At 42.8% G+C, this 19,676-nt stretch overlaps 1 protein-coding gene across 2 annotated transcripts in view; it reads right to left on the reverse strand.

The window, feature by feature from the left end:
• Nucleotides 1-1,289, reverse strand: part of slc4a3 (solute carrier family 4 member 3) — a 44,789-nt gene extending 43,500 nt beyond the window's left edge. For both annotated transcript variants that reach the window (XM_084362359.1, XM_084362358.1), the window contains exon 1: nucleotides 1,133-1,289. In XM_084362359.1, the coding sequence (XP_084218485.1) occupies nucleotides 1,133-1,186 (54 nt within the window). In that variant the 5' untranslated portion in view covers nucleotides 1,187-1,289. The remainder of the gene's footprint in view (nucleotides 1-1,132) is intronic.
• Between the last annotated feature and the right edge of the window lie 18,387 nt (nucleotides 1,290-19,676).

A 19,676-nucleotide genomic window follows, 5' to 3' on the forward strand; every position in this document is an offset into this window, starting at 1 on the left:
ACACATATGTGCTAACTTTGTTGTAATAATGGAATAATTCACACGTTCTACCACAATGTTTCTATTTCTTGACAAACAACTGATCCTGAGAAGACGCTGCACACTTCCTCTGTTGGCCAGTACTACTAATAATAAAGCTAAACTCTCAGTAAAAGCACCAAAACAACAGTAACAAGTGAGACACACACGCTCTAGAGCTGTTGGTAGGTTTGCTGTTGTTGTAGTTTAATAGTATAATTAATACACAGACACGGATCCTATCTGCAGTAAGTCACCAAAAAAGTGAAGAAGCACATTAACCCAAATACTGGAGCCCAACCGATGACTCACTCGGCCTATGAAAGATTTATCAGGGTACATGTTGTCCGATATACACCGATATAAAAACTTCTTTTTCCAGATTATGATGCAGAAAAAGATGCTCGGGGTAGTTTATGATTATTAAATTCCCACTGAAGTTCACTCTTTCGGTGTAATGATGCCAGTTCAGACAGTTAAGGACTGTTCAGCTGTAAAATATCCTGCCTCCATTCCACAACTTCGTCCCGTGTCAGGTGTTTGATAACCACATTTTAGGGATCACTGGGAAAAATGTGTGAATATCGGCTGATATCTGAATCTTTCTGCCTGAATTATTCTTTTAAATATGCACATGTTGACTGACTTTGTGAGTTTGAAAGCGATGCACACCTAAACGAGGGACACACTCCCGTCTAGTCTCTTCCTCAGTACACTTCCTAAAGAAAATCCATGACCGCAATCAACAGGGCTTAGTGAAAACACACACATACACACACACAGAGCACAACTGTAGGAGTTACCTTACTTGCCACAGGGACTCTGCCACTGTTCTTAATCACTCAGTTGCTCGGGAGAGCTCTCGGGTCTAATTAGGGCAGCTCGAATCCAACTGAAAGCTGTTGCCTCTTTTCACAAGGTTATGCCATTCAGAGCACCGAGGCCGGATGTCCACGAGGCAACAGAGTCTCCCCAGAACAGAACTGAAGAGCTCCGGATCAAACAAAAGAGGAGCTGGTGCTTTGTTTTTGCTTAAAAAATGTTTTCTATGATTATGTTTGATGTCTTCCACGTGCAAGATTACATGTAAGAAACACCTGGAAGTACTTCTCACCTGCTGTAGGTTGATCAACACATCTATCTCTGGGGCATGACCTCCTGTAGCCATGGGGCCTGGCGTGCAGCCAGTGGGTGAACAACAGCTCTACGACGAGGACGAGGGCCTGCAGGAAAGACGGCTAGTGGTGGCTGGAATCAAACTGAACAGACGGGTACGGAGCTGCTGCGGGGGAAGGATGTGACTGGACGGACAGTCCTGGAGGTAAAGGACGACAGGGGCGGGCAGGGTCAGGTTAGGGGGTTAGAGCAGTTGGGAGAGGGGAATAAGCAGGAGAGGGAAGGAGGGGAAGATGGGGTGCAGAGCAGCAGGAACCTCGGGGGAGGACGGGGATCAGCCTTTCTCTTTCACGGTTGGGGATCCAGGAAGCCTTTGGGGTGGCATAACCTGCAGGAGAGAAACGAAAAGTGTGATATGAGCAGCCGTTGGACAGAAACCAAACACATATAACGTGCTGCAACAGTGTGAACAATCACTGTAACACACACCTACACAAACACAGCTTGTAATAATTGAAAAGTAAATAGTTTTTCATTTTAAAGCTCTCCATGTAAAACGTGTATCTGTGCGTTGCCTTGATGTGACCGGGTTGTTCGCCCTGAGAGCATGACATTTCATCGCTGCTTGTTTTTTAAAGTTGCTTTCCTGTGTTTCTCATCTCGGCTAAAGGTTGAGACAGTCGAGTGTTGAGTCTCATTCCCAGGTCGTCGAGTAATGATGTTTTGCTTTGGTGGCCTGATCCTCACTGTTGATATTTGACGAGGGGAATGACACTCAGCACAAATATCTTTGCCCAGAACGGCTCGCTGCACCTTTCAAAGCCTTCACTACCAGCTGGCTGCTCTTCTGTCTGCTGCCTGGTGCTCGGCAGGTTAAGTACACTGGTCCTGCAGCTGACTGCTCTTCTTACTATCTTCAGATTGACTGACTGAAAAGATGTGCAAGTTGTTACTGTCGGTGCCCTGAACTTAACTTTTATTTTCAACTAACATATCCTGCTACAGGAGTTACTAGACACCTCATTAGTCTAATTACAAAAGAAACACTGCAGCACATATGCACATAAACAAACACGTGAAGCCATCTTGGGACCCGATGATGCTCAAAAACAGACACCGCTGATTATTTTTCTAACATGGAGGGAAACAGGTGCCTCTCATCCATGCAAACATGCCGTGGATTACTGGTCTGTTATCACTCTGGGCAGTGTTGGAGAGGGCGAGCCGGAAAAATCACCACTCACTAGAAACTGTTTTAGCCCCTAGAAGTGTTTCCACTCTGCGAGGATTGTGCCCCTTTCTACCAGAAGAGACAGAAAAGGGGAACGGCAGAGTTTGCAGCTCTGGTGATCCCTCTCTGAAGAGCAGCCTTTATTCTGTTGTTCCATTCATTATATCACCTTCCCTTCAGTGATATACGGCAATGATGCAGTGCTTTCACGGGCCTGATTATAGAGATAAATCAGTGCGTGCAATTAAGAGACAAAACCAAACAAACACTTGAGTACTGGATACTGTGTGGACAAAAAAGAAGCCATGGGAATTTAGGGAATATGGCTGATGATTCCTGAGAGAGCCACCCTACTTGGAGCTGCTGCTTTCCCTCTGTCAAAATAAAGAGGCCCTACATCTGTCTCCGTTTTTATTCAGCTGACTCATTCGCTCCCTCTGAGACATTTACAGCTGGCTCATAGCTCACATTATGCACACGGCGCTGCACAAATAAAAGTACGCTGTTGATATGAGTGTGCAGAAACAGTTTGGGGGGTAGTTCTTGAGCGCTCCCCGCGGTGCAACAACATGGCAACATTATTATGCCGCGCTGCATCTTCTGAGAACGACCTGCAGCGCGCTGGGTCAACACCGCCTGAAATCTTTTATTTAAAGGATTATTTTTGGTACAGGAAGCAGGTTCTGACCCTCGTTGCTTTATCTTTTATGCAATCCAGATAATGAAAGCTTTGCTAGCTTTATGGAAACAGCAACAGATCCGTCTGTGCATCGACAGCTGAATGAACCACCTGCATGTGCACGTCTCCCGCCACCTCACACCTTTTTCAATAATTGCAGCTATGGGACAATATCCCCCCCCCACACACACACACATGCCCCCTTCCTGCGGTCCATTGTGTCTGAAGGGGCCAGCGTCTCATCCTGATTGGGCCACCCGTGGGGTGTGTAGTCACCTTTCGCCCATTGCTGACCCAGTTCCTGCCCAGCCCACCACCAGCACCACCACCTCACTCACTGCTGCTCCGGTCATATCAAATGTCCCACCTTTTTCAGTCCAGCTGTGTAATCAGAGAGCTGTGAATGGACCCAGAGTCTGAATGTGTGAAGGTACAGTGACATACAGAAGTGATGGTGTTGTGGTGGTGGTGGTGGTGGGGGGGAGGGGGATGCCAGCAGACACACATTAAGAGGAAAGCAACACCCCTGATGAACGACAGGGAGACAAAAAATTATAACAAGACCCCTTTAAATTAATCAACCACGTATTTAAATTGCAGAAAAGAAAAGAAATACTGACCCACATGTTCGGCCATGTGGACAAGAGGGCACACACACACACACACACACACACACACACACACGCACACACACACACACACCACCTGATCCTCAATTTGAAGATAAGTCACTTAACTGTGACGGAGAGCATATTTACTCCAGTGTGTCATGGTTTATTTTGTAGTTGTATCCTCGTGTGTGATGTCTCACTTCCTACTTCCTCCCTTTGTCTGTTTTCCCGCCCTTTTTGCTCCTCACCTGTGTCGCATTAGTTCATCACTCTGTGTATTTAAGCCTGTGTCTGTGTGCCTCACCTGTGTTCTACCTGTTTCTACCTGTGTGCTTCCTTGTTTGTTGAGTCTGTCACTGGTTGATTCTTGTTTTGTTGCCTTTGCTTTTGTGGACTTTTTCTCCACCTGCCTTAACAAAAGGTAAGCAAACCTTTTGGTTTTTTTGCTCTTCAGTTTTCATTGATGCTCGCTTTCAGTTGTCAGCCTGCCCCGTCTCTGTATCTGCATTTGGGTCCTCATTATTCGGTACATCATAAAAAAAACACACACACAAGAAACTTGTTTTCGATTTTCTTGCGACCTCAAGTTTTTCGGACTGCAACTAATGATTATTTTAATTCATAATAATCTGCTGATTTATTTTTTTCTAAGTCATTATTTTTGGTTTGAGTTATAAAATGTCAGACGAAAAAATGAGGAGAGCCAATTATAATTTCCCAAAGGCAAGAAATGCATTTCCATTTGATTTAATTAAAAACCATTAGGCTGCAGTGCGTGTTGCGTCGCAGCGAGAGGGTCCGGTGTTCGAGACCCGGCCGGGGCCTTTCTGTTCGGTTGCTTTAAATTTGCCCGTAGGTGTGAATGGACCGGGCTGAACCCCGCCTCACCCAATGTCGGCCGGGATCGGCTGCCCTGTATAATGTAATCTAAGGTCTTGTTTTGTCGACACTTTAGCAAAAACCTAAAAAAAATTAATGAATTTGAATTAAAGGCATCTTGACGATTGCATTGAATCCAATATTCAACTTATTGTTTCAGCTCTATTTGGTGATGCGTTTGCTTTCAATCAGATTTAAATATGTCTACATCTCTCAGTAACAATACCAAGCCATTGATACGATGGCATCAATTAACAAAACTCTATAATTAACCTGTTTTCCTCGTCGTTACTGTTCTTCGGTGAAATTTTACAAAAATAACCGCAGTCACAATTCTGCTGTATCACGTTACACCAGGAGCCAAAACTCATTTGAAGAATTAAAGTGCCATTTCTTTGCCAGACTGTTTGGAAAGAAAAGCTTTGAGTCCTGAGAGAGAAGGAGAGAGAGAGAGGAGGTGGACTTTACTCATCAGGGAGAGTCCTCGGTTAAAAACTGAACATTTCGATGTGCTCAGATGCACAGACGTTCTCGTGGTTATTTTTCAGCAGCCTGGTGTTTTGTTGCACATCATTTAATCAAAGTAACCACAGTGGATCATCGTCCCTAATGGCACCGCGCTTCTGAGCAGCACTTCACAAATTAGACTGCAGATGCCAAACTCATATCGGCCCCGTGGCCTCCAGATGGCTTCAGAGATTCAATCAACTAAAGGAGACTTCCAGTCTAAAAAACAGTGGTGAACAAATATTAGTGAGTTTCACCATTTGTTTTCAGCTCAATAGACGGCTTTAGTGACACTCTAGAGTTATACTTGATTTCTATGGTTAAAGGTCAGACTGACGATATTTTTATGCAGACAAATCTTTTTGTTTTAAATAATGCATCTACAGATCTTGTAGAAAGGTGCAGAATAATCTGTTTTCCTTTAAAATTATGATGATTGTGAATTACTAACTTTAAATTGTTTGTCAGGTCCAAAATGATAGTTGACAGTTGGTTCTAGCTTCTATCAAAGGTTTGTGAGCCAACAGTATAACGCTGATAGTAACATGTGGTAGCTAAAAAAACATAAAAATGGCTTCCTACAGTATGTGCCCAGCATATACACGCTACCTAGCGACGTTAAAGGGGCTATATGTAAGCATTTGTAGCAGTTTAGATGTTTTAATCGCTTTTTTGTTGGCCGTATGTGAGCGGATTGTAACATGACATCTCTCTCAGTTACCTGTGGACAATTTGTAAGTTGTTTAAAGCTGCTGGACTCTGGATTTTCTTTGTAAAAGACTCGGTTGTCCAGTGGATGTGACTTTACGCAGGTTCTCCAGCACCTTGACTCAGTGCCTCTCAGTAGCTAACGCTAGTTTTTCTTACAGGACTCAGTTTCTGAACTAACGACCGGCTTCCAGCCCCACACAGAGGTTGCACAGAGCCTCGTTAAAGTTGGCTAGCATTAGCGACATTACCATTGCAAGCAGGAAGAAAAGTCTGCTAGCATTAGCATTGTAAACGCTAGCAAGGTTAGGTGGTGCATCAAAATGGCAACCACATGAGGGGGCAGATCAATCAAACAACACATGGCGGCACAGTGGTTAGCGCTGTTGCCCCACATCAAGAAGGACCTGGGTTTGAGACTGGACAGGGCCTTTCCATGCAGTGTTTGCATGTTCTCCCCGTGTCTCTGGCTTCCTCCCACAATCCAAAGACATGCAAATGTCTTAATTGCCCGTAGGTGTGATTGTGAGCTTGAATGGTTGTTTGTCCCTATCCAGGGTGTACCCCACCGTTACCCAATGTCAGCTGGGATCGGCTCCAGCCCCCCAATGACCCTGAAAGGTATAACCAGTTTCAGATAATGGATGGATGTTTTCAATAACACCATTAAATGGGATATGATAAATACCTGACGCAACACATAAGATGATTTTCCTTATTAAACATAGGAGAAGTCGGTGGCTTTAACCCCTCAACCATATTCACCATCGCATGCTTCATCCTCATCCTTACAGGAAGTTACCGTTTGCGATCAGGGAAATGATATTATCTGGCACTGAAGAAACCAGAGAGTGATTAACTTTGATCAAAAAACTGAACAAGAAGTCTTGGCACCAGTGCAGAGACATCTTGCAGAATTTCACAGTACATACTGACAAACATGGACACAGACTTGTGGACTTCACTTACAGTGCAGAGGGAAAGTGCTGCTGCAAAACCACAGTTAACCTGTTAAAAGCACACATTTCCCTCTCTAGCACCACTATTATACTCAGTGCTTCATGTAGTCGCACATATCTGGACCGCTTCGATCAAATAACAGGCGGCACTGCCAAAATGTCATATGTGCAGGCCCATGTTTGTGATCTCCTACAAAACACAATACAATCCGAGTGTCCTGCTTTCCTGTTGGCCAGAGAGTCTGAACAGAGATGGCAAGCAGAGTCATCATTCAGAGGTCTTTGCCCAGTAACAACCACTCCCCCCGACTCCAGGCCACATCAAGACACTCCAGTCACAGCAAAGAGCTATTTCTTGATGTATGGATCTATATTTACAGATAAGTGGGCAGCAGAGTCAGGGTCAGAGTGGATCACGGCGTTACGCCTCAAACTTCTACACAATGACGTTGCCAGGCCACAGCCAGTATACAGGCAATAAGCTGTTTGTATTGCTGTATTGATCAGTAATATATATATACAGGAATACAATGGAGCTGATAAAAGAGAAACATGGGGGGCAGCATATCAGCAGAGTAACTACAACTGCTGCTCCTTGCCAAACGTTAGCTATCCTTAGCTGTAGTTAGCTCATGGCTTAGCTAGCCGTGGAGTCAGTGGTCCCAAGCCCCAAGGAAGAGCGCCGGGCTTTAAAGACAATTTTCGTAGTAACTGTGTAACTACAACGTCACGTGATGCACTGTGGCCCAAAATGACTTTTTTACATGAGCTAACATTGTGAAAGAAGCAGCTTTAAAACGGTGGACACCAGATTTTAATGTAACGTCCTTGATATTTACATTAGCATTTAGCTCAAAGCAGAGCCTCTAACAACGTAGAGTCCTCTTGTTTAGAGAAACTATTTTGATATTGTGATTCATCTTACCATTAAAGATGTAACATGTAGAATATGGCCTGTATTAGAAAATAGCTCCAAAAACATTGGGGAGGCAGCATATTAGCAGAGTAACCGCCGATAGCTGCTTTTTGCCGCCTATCCTTAGCTGTAGCTAGGTACCGTCAGCTAATTAAGCTAATAAGCTAATGGCTCAGTTAGCTGTGAAGCTGTATTTCTTGACATTTAGTGAGTTTATTTTGTTTATTTCATTTTGTGCTTTCTATTTTTGTTATCCCTAATGCAATATCCCCGCTGTGGGACTAGAAAAGGATTAAATTATCTTAATTCATTACGCCAACAGCTGGCATGAGCTATATCTGCCAGCTGAAGGCTAGCTGGTTATGCTAAATTCACTCACAATACAGACGTCTTTGACATAACATCAACAGTGTTGTTTTTTTACTCTCTGGCGATAATTTAAAAATAATAATACATTTATTTTATATAGCGCTTTTCAAGGTACTCAACGACACGTTACAGGTTAAAGCAGAATAATAAAAACACACTAAAAACATAAAAAGACAGAATTTAAGTCACCGTATCTGCATGATGAGACACCAGGAGAGAAAACATGTTTACAAATCTGTACTGACCTTTTTAGTCACTTTGGATGAACTCCTAAGCTTCTGACTTGGTGACAAGAGTCTGCGTTATGTAAGAAATGGTTAATATTATGATGGAGGGTGTACAGTAGGCCTACTGTAGTCTACAGAGCTTCTCCTTCTTCTTCTTCTTCTTCTTCTCAGACGTAAGTGGTGCAGCGATCGATACCTGCACTCAATTCTGGAATTCTTATTTATAAAACACTGAAGCTGGAAGGTGTCAGGTTCTCACAGCCATAAAAAAAAAACCTTTAATTCCTGTGGAGGTCCCTGTAGCAGCATCACTCCACTGTCCCCAGCAGAGGGTTGATGCTGAGTCATTACTATGTGACCTGACCCACCTCCACCTCCACCTCCAGCCTCTCTCCGAACCTGAACCTCACACACTGCTCACATGTGACACAGGCAGCTTCTTGTTTTTAATCTACATCAGTGCTGTTTGGTGTCAGCCTGCAGCAGCAGCAGCAGCTACAACAGCGATATCAACACACTACAACCAGTGAGAGCCACCGCCTCCAGAGCTGCTGCTGCTGCTCCACCTGCACACGATGAAGACGTCTCCTGCACCCGAAGGCAACGCTGTCCCTGCAAGGACACACTCACACGCGTTCATTTACAAGGTTGCACATGCAAACAACATCAATGCTACACCACCTCCTCCTCCTCCTCCTCCTCCTCCTGAAGCACATGCGTGTCTTTGTTGCTGATCCAAAACAGCGACTCAGCTGATCGTGTTTTTTTGATGCCAGCGCGTAGTTGCGCACTCAAAAGTCAACGACGTCCGTTTTCTTACCTGCGATGTGGGGAGAGCAGTCCAGCGGCGAGGGAGGGGAAACAAGCGAGAAGCAGAGAGGAGGCTGCAGACTAGACTCAGGAGCTGCAGCAGCGATACTGGTCCATGCCGTGAAACCCAGTGAAGACACACACACACACACACACACACACACACACACACACACACACACACACACACACACACAGCCTGCTGGAGCTGCGAAGGATGCTCAGCTCAGCTCAGGAGACCACGTGACTCCAGAGGACAACCTGCCCTGTCTGAAGCCACTGATGGACACAGACAACATGCTGTGTTTCATCTGAGGATTGTGAAGAGTCTGTTGCAGCAGCAGTGTGGACATTAGTGTAAATATTGTCAGGTTATTATTAGTGATAATAGAAAAAGCAGCAGCAGCGGTGGTTGTAGTATTTACAACAGGGACAATGTCAACATGATTTCCAGATGAGCTGCAGATTTCAATTGGAAAATTTCATCTAGAAATAAAATTAAATGTATTTATTTTTAGTTCCAACCAAAACAGCCTCTTTAATATATATTTAAAAAATGTTATAGAAGATCATTTGTAATATAGATTATAGGAAAAATAGGCACAAACGTTAAAAATTACTAAAAATAAACTCTAATTATTATAATTTGTTTGACTGAATAGCACAATTTCATACTGTTTTACGTGTATATATATAGCGGACCCTGCCATCTTTCAAGCTTCAAAACAGTGTTAGGGTTATAAAAAATGAATTATATATTATATTCTATTATATGAAAATATTAAATATTATTAAAAGTTATAAGAAAATCAAGAAAAATGGGCACAAAAATTACATGTGGAGTTTTAAAGATAACAGAGATTTATTTTTTATGCCTAAACAAACAAACTCTTTGTTTTCATGACTGAATAAACAAACTGACCTTGAAGAACAACACAATTTCATGCTGTTTTACGTTTACATGTGGCGGACCCTGCCACCTTTCAATCTTCAAAACAGTATTCAGGGGACTTTACTTTCCTCTGAGAACAAATCTATATTTCTGAGTTTGTATTTTTACTTCATTCATATTGTAAATAGTTAAAATTCTGAGTTTGACTTTATTCTCTGAAACTACACAGAGCCCCTGTTAAAGGAGAAGGGAGATGAATCCCACAGTGTTACAGCTCTGTTGTTGAGACTGTGAACTTACTGCCACTGTGTGGCAACAACAGAGGCGAACAGACACGAGTCTGACTGTCGAACAGGGAGTCCAGGTGGGGAACAGCTCTGAGGTCCAGACTGTGGTGACCCTGAGGACGCTCATTGTCCCAGACATGTTCATCAATATTAATGTCCACTTCTGGCAGTTAGGCTACATTGTTGTCTTTGCTGCTTGCAGTGAAAACACATTTTCCCTGCCCACTTTATTCAATCAGGACGGAGACCTCCTTTAAAACAGAGGCATCCTGTCTGCTCGTTAATGCACAGAGAGCAGGAGCCTCCTGTTTGCTGCTACGTCTGGTTAATTAATGTCCGCCTCCATGTGGTGACCTGAACAAGAAGGGAGGACGACTCAGACGGGCGTGGTTGGTTACTGGGGGGGTGCAGGCACATTTAAAATGATCAAACATCGCAGTTTAAATGTCAGATGGTTTTGAATTCAACCTTTTGGCATCGGGGCGGTTCTGACACCTTCGGCTCTCTTTTCTAACACTTCTGTTGAATGAGGAGATCAGAGGAACGTGCTGCTTTCAAGAGAATCAAACCTCCTCCTCTGAAACTGACAGCAATCTTAAAATATATGTGTCAGTTGCCGTTCCTCCACCCACCCACTCGCTCACAAACCAGATCCTCTCCAAAGTCACCAAATGGCTTCTATCACAGTACACACTAGTCAGTAAGTGTATCTGTGAAGGCGTGTTGACCATTGCCTCGTCCTCCTTCTGGCCTCAAATGACCAAGCAGCTCCACCTGAGGTCAACAAAGGTGTGATATGTGAGAATTTGGGTTTCAAACATTAAAATATGAACTGAATTTATCCATAGAATATGAATGAATAACAGATTTTGACATAATGCCAAATATCTACAGTAGTATTGTGTTGCAGAGATATGTACTAAACCTAGCATGCTAACCAACACTGCCCTGTCATGTAACCCTCCACTCCAAGCTCCCAGTCTGGACTGCTAGCTGCACGGCTAACTGAGTGAGCTAACTGGCAGCTACAGTTTGCAGCAGTTAGCGGTGATTCTGGTCATATGCTGGCTCACTATTGGACAGGAGGCCAGTTCTTACATATTGCACTCTTAAACAAGAAGTAATGAATGTAAAAAAAATCTCTTTTTGAGAGTTTATAGTTAAATGTTTGTGTTTTAATTACAACTTTCTGCTGTTTGGATGGTTGAATGAGGAATCACAGGAGGGAAAATTAATCGTCTGTCTCCTGAAGCCTGACAAAGGTCAAACATTAAGATTACAGAGATTGACTGTAGTGAAATCATTGAGCGGTCGATGCTGTTTGTTTCCTCCTGTTACATCTTGCAGATGTACTGACTGTCCTCCGTTACAAACCACACTGACGGTGACGGTAAGCTGACACATGGTGGATGACTAACACAGTTTAATAACTGTACAGCTGTTATATTCTGGTTTCCCCTGTGTAAACTTCACTGGCAATACGTCTCCTCCAAAAGATAACACCAGTGTCCCTCTAAATAATATTTAATCTGGTTCGGTCAGTGTCTGAGATGAGGTTACACCACCTGGTGAACATCATTTGGACATTTTGCACTTGAGGATTAGTGACTTTGCAGCCGTCTTTGTCAGTTTTGAACAATATAACATATGTAATTGTGACTGACTGTGTGGAGATATGAAGGAAAACACATAATTTCAAGTATTTTGCAGGCAGACGTGTAGTTAACGTGCAACATGTCTGTGGATGTGAGGGAGTTGGTTTGCCACAAAAGGTGAAAACAGGAAGAGTCGTCTCTAAATGTCCAGCTGTTGGGAACTTGGAAACACATTTTGTTAAAGTAAACACGCTGAAGGCAGAAGAAGCTGCGCATCTGTGCATGCAACTACAGATGTGCCAATATGCAATATAGGCTCACTCCACTAGAGGGCGCCATAACTTTAAATATAAAAATACAGCACACGTTTCAAGAGTTACTTGTGTGTTATGTGCTGCATAGTATCTCAGCATAATTAGTAACAAAGTTGCATTAAACAAGCAAAGTTGATGCTATGGAAATAAAATGAAGTGCTAAAGGTAACAGGAGGGAAACTGTCTCCTCAAGCATTAATGCATTTTTTTTTACTTCTCAATAACAGAACATTTTTTGCATTATTCTTCAGATCAGTTGATGGCGAGCGGTTGCCACACAATATCCTGTCAAAACAGGAAGACGAGATTATAAGACAGACTTGTATAAATGGTGTCAGGAAGTCCTGCTAGTGTTTAAAGTTTTGAAGGATGTTTAAATCTGCGACACAGACGTGTCACAGCTGGAGGATCATCCCAACGGAAACATTTCTCCACCGTCATTAAAGAGAGAGAGAAACTTCTGACGTGCTGCGTCACTTATTGTGTTCAGACTTCCTGCTGTGAATTCCTTCTCAAGTCGATGATGGAGATGGCTTCACCCTCCTCCTCCCCCCCCGAGCTGCAACACACAAGATGAACGGCCGTCAGAGTGTCACAAATTGAAGCAGAAGGTTGGATTTAGAGACAAATACATGAACAGTGGAGATCAGCTGGACACGTACAGTAGAAACAGACCCTTCCTACAGTACATGATGAATTTATAGAGTAGGTGCTCTCTTGCCTCGAGCTTGTTTCCTGATGTGACCTCAGTCAGACTTCCTCAGGTGCCTTCACAGGATGTTTCATTTGGCTACGTCAGTACCTGAGGCTCGGATCTCGATGTTTGTCGGGTGATTACGGGTCTCTGAAGAGAAACCACCAGTCATTTATTATTTATTTAACACCTCTCAGTGACAGCTCGGTCCATAAAGTACTGCTCATTCATATTTCTATGCTGACAATGGATCAAAGGCCCTCGGTGGGGTCACATTCAACAGTTTTACTGCACATTTTCAATCTGTGCTTCAAAGACCTGGTGGAAACGCCATAAATCTGCTAATTTAACATCTTGTTTTGCTTTCTTCTTCTTCTGCGATGGTTTAATGGGACCCAACTGGAAGATTAGCAGCACCACCAACATGCATATTAGCCGATAAAGTTAACATTTGCACAACATTTGAATGGAAACCTAGTTACAGCGACAAACCCACAGATAATTATCTCCAAACCTCCAGTCACCTCTGGAGCCTTTCAGCCACATTTAGATCATTGTTTTGGTTTTCTGACCGACAACTCTGCTCTGATTCCAGATGTAGTAGGCAGCTGTTTTCAGTAACAAAAAATTAAATAAATAAAATAAAGCTCAGTAATAAGTCCACTATGCTTAGTTACATTCCACCATTAGACATGCAACACGTGTTGAGGGAGAATAACTGGGACGAATAAAAACTCTGCGGCGAATAAAAAACAATTATTACAAGACGCGACTGTTCTGCATGTCACGAGAGGGGACTCTTCAATCAACGAGAAAACATCTCCTCAAACAAAACTCTAATTAAACAGCTTCTCCAGTGGATATAATCCTAATAAAATCATTTAGCGCCTCCCTCTCATGCGTCTCTGCTTCCTTTGGAATTCGATGCAGTCTATTAATTTATTATGGGAACAGATTTCCTGTCTGATAAGCGAGTCGCAGCTCGCTCGTCCACTTCCTTCTGAACCAAGTGCCAAGCTGCATCTCTGTGTCTCGTTGCAGCTCGTATGGTGTTGGTGATATGAAGCAGGAACGCTTATTTGCCAGGCAAATGCGTTCAATCACCTAGGAAAGGGTTCATTAGCACACTTAGCATGCTGTTTCCAAATTAGAAGGTATAAAACAGCCTGGTCTCATTCCCAGACTGCCCTTTAGCATCTGTGTGAGACACGCTGGGCTTTGACTCCAGAGTTTGTGTCCCGTGTCGCTCTTTCTGTGCTAGAAACTGGTGTTTGACGTTAGCCACGTGGCTTTTGGGCTGGGCTAGGCCGACCCATTCTCAATCTGAACACGTCAAACTCTGCAGCCTGTTCAGATTTTAAGTTTGATGCTGTAGTTAGCCCTCGAGTGTCACTTAGACCAGGTGTGGGGGATGATTGGATGGTTCATACACTGACCTTTCCCTCTTGAAACAAGGATTCGCTTCCAGTTTGTCACCAAGAGTCAAGTGTGATTGTTTTCAAGTTATACTATGTAACATAAATGACATAACTTACATTGTGCAATTGATGTACTTCAGCACCTATGTTATGCGACATGAGTGACATCCTTACGTCACTTACGTTATGAGACGTGAGTTACATCCCCTACAATAGGTTATGAGATTGACAAACTTATTTTAACCCAAAATATGATCCTTTTCTGACCCTTTAAACAAATAGTTTAACAGTCCAAAAGTCATAAGATGTGAACCCCCGATGTTACTTGACCTTCACGTGAGGCGTACGAAGAGCGTCATAGTTTGAAGCTCAAGGCCACTGACCAAGCTGTCATATCTGACGAGTTGGGCGTGAGAACGTGTTGGCTAGAAAAGGCTTTTTGTGTCGCACACACATGCTAACGGATTCCTCGTCTGTATAAGACACCAACGGCGTGACAAAAGTGGTGCATAAAAACTGATTGCATGAGTTATTCACAGTTTGCAGGTGATCTGTTCAAGGCCATAGAGTAACTAATAAAATGGGATAAAACATGTTGTTCCCCTCAAGTAAATTATGGCGTTAAGACATCCTGAGTCATTAATTCTATTTCTACAAATTGGTACCATTCCCAGGGATGTGAAATTTAAATATTTTCCCTTAAATGAATTGTTAACGATGCTTTGTGGAGATTGATGCCAGTCACATGCCTGTGCTAGAAAATGGTGAAGCCAAAGCAGACATTTTGAAAGGAAGTTGGCAGGATCGGGGCCTGCGAATGTGCAGATGATGAAAAGCATGCCCCTCGGGAGCCTGGTTCAACACAGCCAAACACATTTACAGAACAGTCCGACACGTAACACAAATTGTGATCTATCATGTGAGGCTGAAGTATCATGAAAATAAAGTTTGTAGAGTACATTAGACTCTGATCTTGAGTTCTTTGTGGGTAAATCAAACCAAACTGAAACAAAGAAGCTCTGTGACACGATCCACAACGAGCAGAGGACGAGGTCCCTCTGAGAAGTTAACAGTAGAAGTGAACAGTAGAAGAGCCTTAATGCGACTTACGACTTAGCAAACAACTTCTGCGTCGCCTTGTGCAGCTTCCACAAAGACCCAAAGGGTTTGATGAGTCTGACAACAGAACAACTGAGTGCTCTGGTCAGTCATGTACCTGCGTTACTGGTGAAAGTCGTCTAAAACCATGTGAAACACCTAATTTTCCCCTCATAAAACAATGCACACAGACTTAATTTGTATTTCTTTTGCATTGCAGCGATAACCGTCTCCTACGCTGAACTGAAAAGCACAAACTGTTTTAGGAGGATGTGTTTGCAGTGCCAGAAGTGACCCAGTTCACCAGCACAAGTGGCTGAAACTTCCTGTGCAGCCACAATCTGTTTCACACCACCACTGCTGAAATACTGACTTCATGACAGTTACACACGACCTCTTACAGCTACGAGTCCTTTACAAAGAAATCCACAGTCCAGCTGCATTAAACTACTTAAATAAATTGTCCACAGGCTTGTTTCAGTCTCAGTGTTCACGTTACGTAACAGTCAGCTCACATGTGGCCGATGAAAAAGTGATTTAAACATGTAAATTGCTCCTTTAACTCAGGCTGAAGTTCAGTTAATGAAACCTTTATATATTTATTTTGCCCCCATATTTACCTTTTACCGTCTCTATCTTATCTTTCGTTTTTCTGGCTGCTGCAGTGTCACTTTAGTTAAAGCATTTTAGCCGAGAAGCTAACGCTAGTAAAGATAGCTTCCTAGTTGACAAACGCAAGCTTCTATCTTTATGTTATCTTCAAGATAAGATGCGTGATTTAATGTCTCATTTTTCATAAAGTCAAGTAAACCAAAGTTCTTGGCTTTAGCTGTTAGCAGCATTAGCTTGCTGGCTAAAAGGCTACAATTAAAACAGTTTAAACAGTGATGGAAAGGTATGCACTACGATCGTAACAGTTAACAATACTTGCACCAGCATGTGTAGATTTATAAAATGCAGCTAGTTAGCTAAAACCAACGTCTGTCTTGGACACACATGTAAACACTCATCCCATTATAATACAGGAATAAGGAAATTGGGAAACGTCAGCAGGGAAAATAGGGAATATATGAATGATTAAATATGTGATGAAACATTTAAGAGTAAAGTGAAATTAATAAATAAGGTTTGAAAATGAGAAACAAGAGAAAAAATGATAAATAAGAGGGTAAAATATCAACTGATTCGTGGTAAAGAAGCTATATTATAAAAAAACTTTATTTTTTTTAATAAACTGGTTGGAGATTAAAGGAAAAGCACAAATCTTATATTTTTTGTCACTTTATTTAACTAAAGTTGTTAAAAACAGTGACTTAAACTAAAAATGTATACGCTCATTGTCTCCTTAAAGTATCTGCTTCTCCGTCCAGACTTAACAGGAAACATTCGTTGACCTCAGTGTGTTTTATGTGTGAACCCAAATTGCAGAGGACATCGACGACAAAATGCCGAACGCTACTTTTAAAGTGCAACTTTTCCCCCACATGTGAGCCATACGTCAAGCAGTCTGCTGCATTCTGACACTTTTTACTGGGACGGCTGTAGAAAAGGTCCAACTCCTGCGTAAACACCAACCCAGACACATCTCCATAGAGGAAAAACACGGCCTGCTGCCAGAGAGGAGCTGTGTAAACAGTGTCAAACCAACCCCCCCCAGCCAGATGATGCTGTGCACGGTTGTTGCACGGCCTCCTTATATCTGCTCTGGCTAAACAAGGCTAAACAAGGAGTTGAGTTACTGGCCTGTCTAGCTGCCAACGGGCTCTCAGAGCAACTCACATCAATCTGAGGAAGTGCTAGACTTCATCCAAGCCCAGAAAGTGCCGCCATGCGCCCTAAAATGGCCGTTATACTGCATCCTACACATGCAGCGCACACCCCGCACTAACCTCAAACACTCCATCAGCACATGTTACTGCTACATCTTTTACCCACAATGCCTTTTGCACTATCGCCCACTCCAGGGGAATGTGAGTCAGCAGTTAAACTCCACGTTATAGGGGGGGGTAACTGATTCAACCTTCACCAGGCTGGAGGAGTCCCAGCCCCCGGGGGGCCCCTGCTCCACAGGGAAGCAGGGATAATTAGCTCAGCCCTTTTTTTTTCCCAGTCTAATGTGGTGAACAGATCAGAGCTGTGAGGTCATCGTGGAGCGTTCATCATAGATAGGGAGGTTTTCTTTCTTTGTCACTCTCTCCTGATCCCTCCCCTTTCCCCTCAAATACTCCATATTGTTTCAGGAGTTTTCACTGCGCACACTCAAGTTGAAATATGATCTGCATTCAGACTTTTTTCAACACAAAAGAAACAGAAGGCAGTGGCTCGTCTCATCATTTCAGATATACTGTATTACAGCTGACAGGCTATAAGGACCCTATAGTAAGATAACACAAACCAGATTCTTTATTTTGAAGGGAGAAACATAAAAAATAAGCATGTAAAGATGTTTGAAGGTTGATGTCCACTGGTCCTGTAAGGGAAATATAACACGTCTTGGAAAGACACGTGAAAATATGTATTACTTACATGGTCAGACCCATGAAACACCGATTACGGGAACAGTGCAACATCCAAAAAGGAAAGACTGTCTTCAGACATAATGAGGTGAACATGTCAAACAAGACTCAAGAAGCAGAGAGGAGTTTTTCCAGCGTGATAGCCAACTGTTCAGTTGTTGGTCTTGTTGTAAACCACAAATTATGTGTTGATTTCTCGACTGTGAAACGACTGAATAGGTTGATTTTCAGTCACTCCGAAAAAGTCATATATCACCGTATTTGGTTGGGTTTCATCAAGGCAACTACCTGGTCAGAGTAACACTGAAACTACTTGGTTACTAGACTTACTGCTGCCAAAAAATGCCGTAAATGACAGTCGTTTGCTCTGTAGATGTGTTTTTCATGAACGACAGCTTGAACTCAGTGAACACATTGCATTTCCTGTGACTAGCAAACTTCAAAATAAAAGTCAGTTCACATTTTGCCAGTTCAAAGTGTACAAAAACGTTCTAGCTCTACGGGTTTTCAATCGACAGTGGGACTGAAGAGGATAGGGTGGACTTTTTCCCTTGTGCATGTGCAGATGCAACTGTGGGTATGCATATTAAATACTGTATGTGCATGCAAAAAGTCCATCTATATGTGTATATGTATGCATTTACACGTGTAGATGTTCGAGGGTGCAGTATGTAGATGTATTACAGTAACAGGAAGATACACATGTCTGTATGTTATGTTTATTATTACTTCTTGGGGTTAGAGGGAGGGTTTCAGGGCAAAGAAAGTCCATCAACAAATGTTTTTATGCTAGTTTCTGTCATGCATTTATCTCTGAATGTTATCCTGCAAAGACTGGCAGCCAAATGATATGTTATGCTTGCAAACTCAACATGGCAAATGTTGGCCTGGATCTCAAAATGAAAATGAAGGTGGCAACAATCTTGAAACATAAAACTTAAATAAGAAAAAAAGAAAAAACAGATCCAAATGACATCAGGAAATAGTTGATTTTAGGAGAAATCATCCGAATGGAGAGAAAACTGACATTTGAACTTATAAATCTGATTTATCTGCACACGAGATAAAGAAACTTGCTGAGCTTCGCTCTCTTTACAAGTCAGTACAAGACGAGGAAGGTGTTCTCTGTGAATTATTGGCAGGGAAACTCAACACATCATCAATGCGAATGATAAAAAAAAGACACACACACACACAGATGACTGCAGGCGGAGTGGAGGCAGGCCGACACTCCTTACCTGCACCGACTACAACCCGACATGGTTGAATAAATAACTTTTTTGAAGAGCTGTCATTACTCACCTATCAGCTATTTGTAACATTACCTGCCCGAGGTTAGCTTTCCCTTCTCCATCACTCAGCTCTGTAGCAAAGGGCGAGTCGCTGTGCTTTAAGGCTCCTGTATACATTAAGGGGGTTTCTGCACGGGCATGCAGCAGGCGTGTTGCACAGAAAGGCAAACAGATACTGTTGTCAGAGGAGTCAAGGGAGGTTGAGGTGATGAGTTCTGTCCAGAATAGCTCGCCATGTTTTGTGCAACCACAATTTACTAGCAGACCTGAGGCTGAGAGGCGATTTTTCCTGTTGACAAATATGTGCAATGAGTCGCCTTTTAGCATCGATGGTATTTCAGTCGTACAAAGGCGGCTTTGTAACTTTTTTTATTGTGAAATGCTTCACATAGATTTCCTACACGTGGACTCTTGCTTTCTTTCCTCAGGGAATTTTTTACATCTTTCCTCTTGACTCACAGACCTCAGAGTGATAAACGACTCTGGTACATTCCAGTTGGGGCTGGAGGAGACCCCCACTCACCAGACACACTGGGGTGG

The sequence above is a fragment of the Pagrus pagrus genome (genome assembly GCF_965226575.1).
Source record: "Pagrus pagrus genome assembly, chromosome: 9".
Taxonomy (NCBI): domain Eukaryota; kingdom Metazoa; phylum Chordata; class Actinopteri; order Spariformes; family Sparidae; genus Pagrus; species Pagrus pagrus.